Source organism: Tenrec ecaudatus, chromosome 2, assembly GCF_050624435.1.
Source record: "Tenrec ecaudatus isolate mTenEca1 chromosome 2, mTenEca1.hap1, whole genome shotgun sequence".
Classification (NCBI taxonomy): Eukaryota; Metazoa; Chordata; class Mammalia; order Afrosoricida; family Tenrecidae; genus Tenrec; species Tenrec ecaudatus.
Window position 1 is genome coordinate 10405747 of NC_134531.1, and position 6300 is coordinate 10412046.

Sequence of the window (6300 nt, forward strand, 5' to 3'; positions counted from 1 at the left end):
TCTTGCTGTGTATACACTTTTTTTTTACAACAACATATCGTTTCTACAAGCAAACAGACCTCAATTTCAATGAAATGTAAAAATAGTATGTATATAAAGAAATCATGATAATGAATTTCAATAAGCTATTAAAAATGCTTTCTTTGCCTCCCATAAGAAGAAAAATTCGAAATCCAGAAATCCACTGACTTCAAGTTGATTCCAACAAATAGTTACCATGTAGGCCAGGGTAGAAGTGCTTCGTAGGGTTTCTGAGGCTGCACATTTTGGGGGGAGTAGGCTGCCTCATCTTGCTCCCTCAGAGCAGCTGGTGGACCCCAACATTTGTTAGCAACTGAACAGTTAATGCAGTGAGCCACCAGGTACTCTACAAATGGTTGTTGACTTGCACAATCATTGTCCCTTGTAGAGCAGTTACCTTCGAATTCTATGCTTTTAAGCCATTGATTAAAACTTCTCTTTCTATATCTTCCATGAAAATCATCTGTCAAAATGTTAGGGATTGAACTGTGTTCCCCCAAATATGTGACAATATCGCTAGAGGATTATTTTCAGTCATGGTTTGTCAGTCAAGTGATGATGCAATATTGCAGTTATATAATCATGCAATCATCCCCATGATGTGCTATGATGTGACCAGCAAAGATCTGATGAAAGAGGATTAGGTGCGGTGCAACACCATCATGCAGGTCAAAGCTATCATCTACTATACTGGGAGTTTCACTAGTCTGTGGCCTGTATCCATCTGATGTCAGCAATCGTGTTCCCTGTTTCATGCCCTTCTTGTCCAGCTTGAATTTATGTTCATTCTCTGCTGAGCAGCTGCTGCAACTGTTTTTTTAATTCTTTTCAGAAAAATTTTACTTGCATGCAATATGAATGATGTTTTTCAATAATTTTTGCATTCTGGTGGGTTGCCTCTCTTGGGAAAGGGTCTAAATATGGACCTTGTCAGATGGTTTACCAGGTAGTCTTTTTCCAGATTTCTTGACTTAGATCAGTGAGTGCTTCCAGGGCTTCATCAATTTTTTGAAATATTTTTATTGGTATCCTGTCAATTCTTGGAGCCTTTCTTTTAAAAAAAATTAATGCCTTGAGTACAGCTTCAACTTCTTCCATCAGTTCTTGATCATATACTACTTGAAATGGTTAAATGTTAACTAATTTTTTAATACAATGACTCTAGGTTTTCCTTTCATTTTCTGATACTATGTGAACCACTTCATATTTTGCCCATAAAATTCTACAACATCTCAACTTGGAGTTTGACTTTTTATCAGTTTAAGAGACTAGGAGTGTCCTCTTCTCTTTTTGCACACCTTCTTACAACGCGTCCGTTGTCTTCTCATACTGCCTTTTCAACTTTTCTGTTCAGCTCTTTTGATGCATATTCTGTCTATGATTTCCTTTAATTGCCTTATGTTTCAGACACTCTTTTGATATCCACTTTGGTCTTTTATTTCGTTCCTGTCTTTTTTGTGTGACCTTTAGTGTTCTTCGTGTATGATGTTCTTGATGTCCTCCTTGTGTTCATTAGTGGTTAATAAATCAAATTTGCCTTTGAGATAGTCTGTAAATTCAAGTGGGATATACTTGAATTGTATTTTGGCCATCATGGATATGTGTTAACTTTTGTCAGCTTCATATTGAACCTTGTTATTAGGTGCTGTGTTAGACTGGGTAAATTAGAGAAAAAAATCCACAGAAACTCATATATGTATAAAAGCTGGTTTTATATATAGGGTAAGTGTATATTCAGAAAGCATCCCAACTCAGTCCAGTTCAAGCCCATAAGTCCAACTTAGCCCATATGTCTGACACTGATATACAAAGTCCTCCTCAAACTCACAACACACACACACACACACACACACAATGACACTGAATGCAGGAGGATCGTAGGCCAGTGGGTAGAAAGTCTTTGAATCCAGTGGCGGTGTAAGCGTTTCAGCACTGGCAGGGGTCTCCACATCGGTGCTCCAGCACCCAGGACTGTATCAGCGTAGGTCCATGTGGCTTCTCCTCAGGGATGTCTTGCAGGAAGTCAGCCATGCCAACTATGCAGCCACATACAGGTCTGACCATCAGAGAACAAGAGACCAGAGAAGCAGAAAGGCGAGGCTCACCAAGCCACTTATCTCTCTGCCCTTCAATTAATCCCACAGCTGTTTATCGGCCAGGTTGGCACAATACACCTTAACGATCTCAGGTGTCATAGCATTGGTTTTCACTAGTCGCCTCACAACTTTTCTTATGGCTGAGGCCATTGTTGCAGTCACGGTGTCAGTTAACCTTGTGAAGAGTCTTCCTTTATTTTGCTGACCCTCCACTTGACTAAGTGTGGCATCCTCCTTCTCCAGGGACTTGTCTCTGGATAACACGTCCACAATACAGGAGAGGAAGTCTCGCCATCCTTGCTTCTGAGGCTGAACTTCCTCCAAGATGGATATGTTGGCTCTTCAGGCAACCCGTGGTATTAGAAAAGAATGTTTTTAATTCAATAATTGTCTGTTGCTTGTACATTATGTCATAGATATTGTAATAAGAGTTGTCAAATGTAGGCAAAGAAAACAGAAAAAGTGATCATTGTCTTTGTACATACTATTTCTTTTTCTTGGGATGTTTTTCTTTTCTTTTAAGTCATTTTATTGGGGCTCATTCAGCTCCCATCACAATCCATCCATCCATCCATCCATTGTGTCAAGCACATTTGTACCTTTGTTGCCCTCATTATTCTCAAAACATTTGCTTTCTGCTTGAGCCCTTGGTATCAGCTCCTCATTTTCCCCTCCCTCCCCACCACCCCCTCCCTCACGAACCCTTGATAATTTACAAATTATTATTATTTTTTCATATATTACACTGACCAATATCTCCATCCCCCCACTTTTCTGTTGTCCGTCGCCCAGGGAGGTTATATATAGATCCTAGTGATCAATCCCCCCTTTCTACCCCACTTTCCATCCACCCTCCCGCTATCACCACTCTCACCACTGGTCCTGAAGGGATAATCTGTTCTGGATTCCCTGTGTTTCTAGTTCCTATTTATACCAGTGTGCATCCTTTGATCTAGCCAGATTTGTAAGGTAGAATTGAGATCATGATAGTGGGGGGGTGGGGGGGAGGGAGAAGCATTAAAGAACTAGAGGTAAGTTGTCTGTTTCATCGTTGCTACCCTGCACCCTGACTGGCTCATTTCCTCCTAGCGACCCTTCTCTAAGGGGATATCCAGTTGTCTACAGATGGGCTTAGGGTCCCCAATCTGCTCTCCCCCTCATTCAAAATGATATGATTTTTTGTTCTTTGATGCCTGATACCTGATCCCATCCACACCTTGTGATCACACTAGCTGATGTGTTTCTTCCATGTGCGCTTTGTTGCTTCAGAGCTAGATGGCCTCTTGTTTACCTTCAAGCCTTTAAGACCCCAGATGCTATATCTTTTGATAGCCAGGCACCATCAGTTTTCTTCACCACATTTGCTTATGCACATATTTGCCTTCAGCGAGTGTATCAGGCAGGTGAGCACACAATGATATAAGTTTTTGTTCTTTGATGCCTGATATCTGATCCCTTTGACACCTCATGATCATACAGGCTGGTGTGCTTTTTCTATATGGGCTTTCTGGCTTCTCAGCTAGATGGCTGCTTGTTTACCTACAAGGCTTTAAGACCCCAAATGCTGTATCTTTTGATAGCTGGGCACCATCAGCTTTCTTTACCCCGTTTGCTTATGCACACATTTGTCTTCAGTGATTGTATGGGGAAGGTGAGCATCATGGAATGTCAGGTTGATAGAGCAAAGTGTTCTTATATGGAGGGAGTACTTGAGTGGAGGCCCAATGTCCATCTGCAACCTTAATACTAAACCTATAAATATATGCACATAGAGATATTTCCCTATAATCATACATAAATATATTTCCATAATCCTTGGACATTAGCTAAATCTGTATGTATATGTACCATCTGGCAATGTATACTTCGAAGGTTGTTATGTTGTTGAAAACAGATGATTGCAATGAAGAAGTCATTAGTTTGGCAAAATTCTCTCATGTCCACTCCAACTATCTTTCTTTCACCAAGGCCATATTTTCCAACTACTGAGCTTTCTCTTTATTTTCCATGTTTTTATTCCAATTACCTGTCATCTTTAAAGCAACTTGATTGCATATTTGGTCTATTTCAGACTAAATCAGCTGATAGAATTCTTCAATTTCTTAATTACTAGCTGTAGTAGTTGGTGTGTAATTTGAATCACATCTCTATTACCTGGTCTTCTTTGTAAGTATACAGATATTTTCCTGTCAGTAACAGTATTATACTTAAAGATAGATCTTGAAAAGGTACTTTGGATCATGAAAGTTATGTTCTTTCTCTTAAATTTGAAAACTAACTGGAAGTCAGTACTGCCTCAGTGGGACTCTGGAGCTATGCATCTTTCTGCCCTGGTACCACAAGTGGGCTTAAACTGATGCCCTTGTGGTTAGCAGCCCAACAGGCAACCCACTATGTCACCGGGACTTCTATCTCAGCTGTGCACCAGCACCTAGGTAAGGAAACCTGGTGGCCTTGCCCTTTAGACATAAGACTGCTAATCCCAAGGCCAAACTTTCAAATCTGTCAGCTGTTCCAGGAGAGAAATAAGAAGCTCTCTTCTCCCATAAAGATTTAGAAAGTTTTAGAAGCACTATCTAGGGTCCCTGTGAGTGAGAAATCATTTAATGGCAGTGGGTTAATGCCTAGGCTATTGATCTTTATGTTGTCTATTTCATTTTAAAATAACATCTGATTATCCTTTACTTGTACGTTCCAAATTCTGATTACGAATGTTTGCGATCGTTTCTTCTGATTTTGAGTTATGCCCTATCAGCAAATGAATTTCTAGAAAACATTATTCTTTCTATTTGACCAAAGTTGACTTTGCTTTGAGGATGTAGGTCTTTCCAAGTTACTTTTTGAGTGGCTTCCTACCTAAGGGACTCATCCCCCAACACTATGTCACACAAGGTTGGGCTGCTGTTCAGAAAGGTTTCCAGCGGCTAATTTGTCATAAGTGGATCATCATTTCTTTCTTCCTGGTCTGTTCTCACCCTGGGAATCTCTGCTGGAAACTATTGGTCACAGGTGACCCTGCTGGTATTTGAAATACTGCTGCTTCCCCTCCGGCCTTCTAGTAACATACAAGCCATGACTGTATCACAAACTGACAGATGAGGGGGGATTATGTCTTTTAGTCATGCTGCTTTTGAATTACATAACATTTTTATATTTAAATCGTTAAAGTAAATGCATTAGAGAATATATGATCTGATCTGTAATCTCTCAAACTCTATTTGTGATCTTAAAGCATCCTTGCTATTTTAAGAGCAATCAACTAATTAGAAATGCTTAGATTTATAGCACCAATGGTTATTTAAGAGCTAGTTCATAGTATGGAGTGTGATTTTTGAGTAGAAATGACCTAATGCCCCCAATAAAATAAAATATAAAATGTGGTGCTATACTCATCATTATTTATATGTGCAGTATTACAATTTCTTCCATGAAAATATTGTATCTCCTCTTTCCCTGTGCCCGCTGAGCTGTGCAGAGGTGGAGGCTCCAGTGTGTTCAAGATTCGGTCCCACCCGTAACCTACCGCCATGGCCGAGGAAGGCATTGCCGCTGGAGGTGTAATGGACGTTAACACTGCATTACAAGAGGTGCTGAAGACCGCGCTCATCCACGATGGTCTAGCACGTGGAATCCGTGAAGCTGCCAAAGCCTTAGACAAGCGCCAAGCTCATTTTTGTGTGCTTGCATCCAACTGTGATGAGCCGATGTATGTCAAGTTGGTGGAGGCCCTGTGTGCTGAACACCAGATCAACCTCATTAAGGTTGATGGCAACAAGAAATTAGGAGAGTGGGTGGGCCTCTGCAAAATTGATAGAGAAGGAAAACCCCGGAAAGTGGTTGGTTGCAGTTGTGTGGTTGTTAAGGACTATGGCAAAGAATCTCAAGCCAAGGATGTTATTGAAGAATACTTTAAATGCAAAAAATGAGCAAATAAAACTTTGCTAATTGTTAAAAAAAAGAAAAAGAAAATATTGTATCTCATTTATACTTCATCATCTCACATATCAGTTGATTTCAATGCATGGCAACCCTATAAGACAGAGTATGAGGGTGTACCCCTAAAGCCGGAAAACACAGTATGCATTTTTCCTACGAGGTGAGCATGGAGCAACTTGCTCTGAGTTCGTGCACTCAGTTTTGTTGCCTGGGAAGGTCCTCTCCGGTCAGCGTGGATTTTTTCATA

At 40.4% G+C, this 6300-nt stretch overlaps 1 protein-coding gene across 1 annotated transcript; it reads left to right on the plus strand.

Annotated features, from left to right (window-relative positions):
* Nucleotides 1-5616: 5616 nt before the first annotated feature.
* Nucleotides 5617-6086, plus strand: LOC142440704 (small ribosomal subunit protein eS12-like). Its single transcript, XM_075542986.1, has one exon. It carries the CDS (start codon nt 5645-5647, stop codon nt 6041-6043), a length of 399 nt encoding a protein of 132 aa, XP_075399101.1. The 5' UTR covers nt 5617-5644; the 3' UTR covers nt 6044-6086.
* Nucleotides 6087-6300: the final 214 nt, after the last annotated feature.

Excerpts from the sequence above, each read along its gene's own strand:
- LOC142440704 (XM_075542986.1), top strand. The coding sequence starts at position 5,645 with ATGGCCGAGGAAGGCATTGCCGCTGGAGGTGTAATGGACGTTAACACT.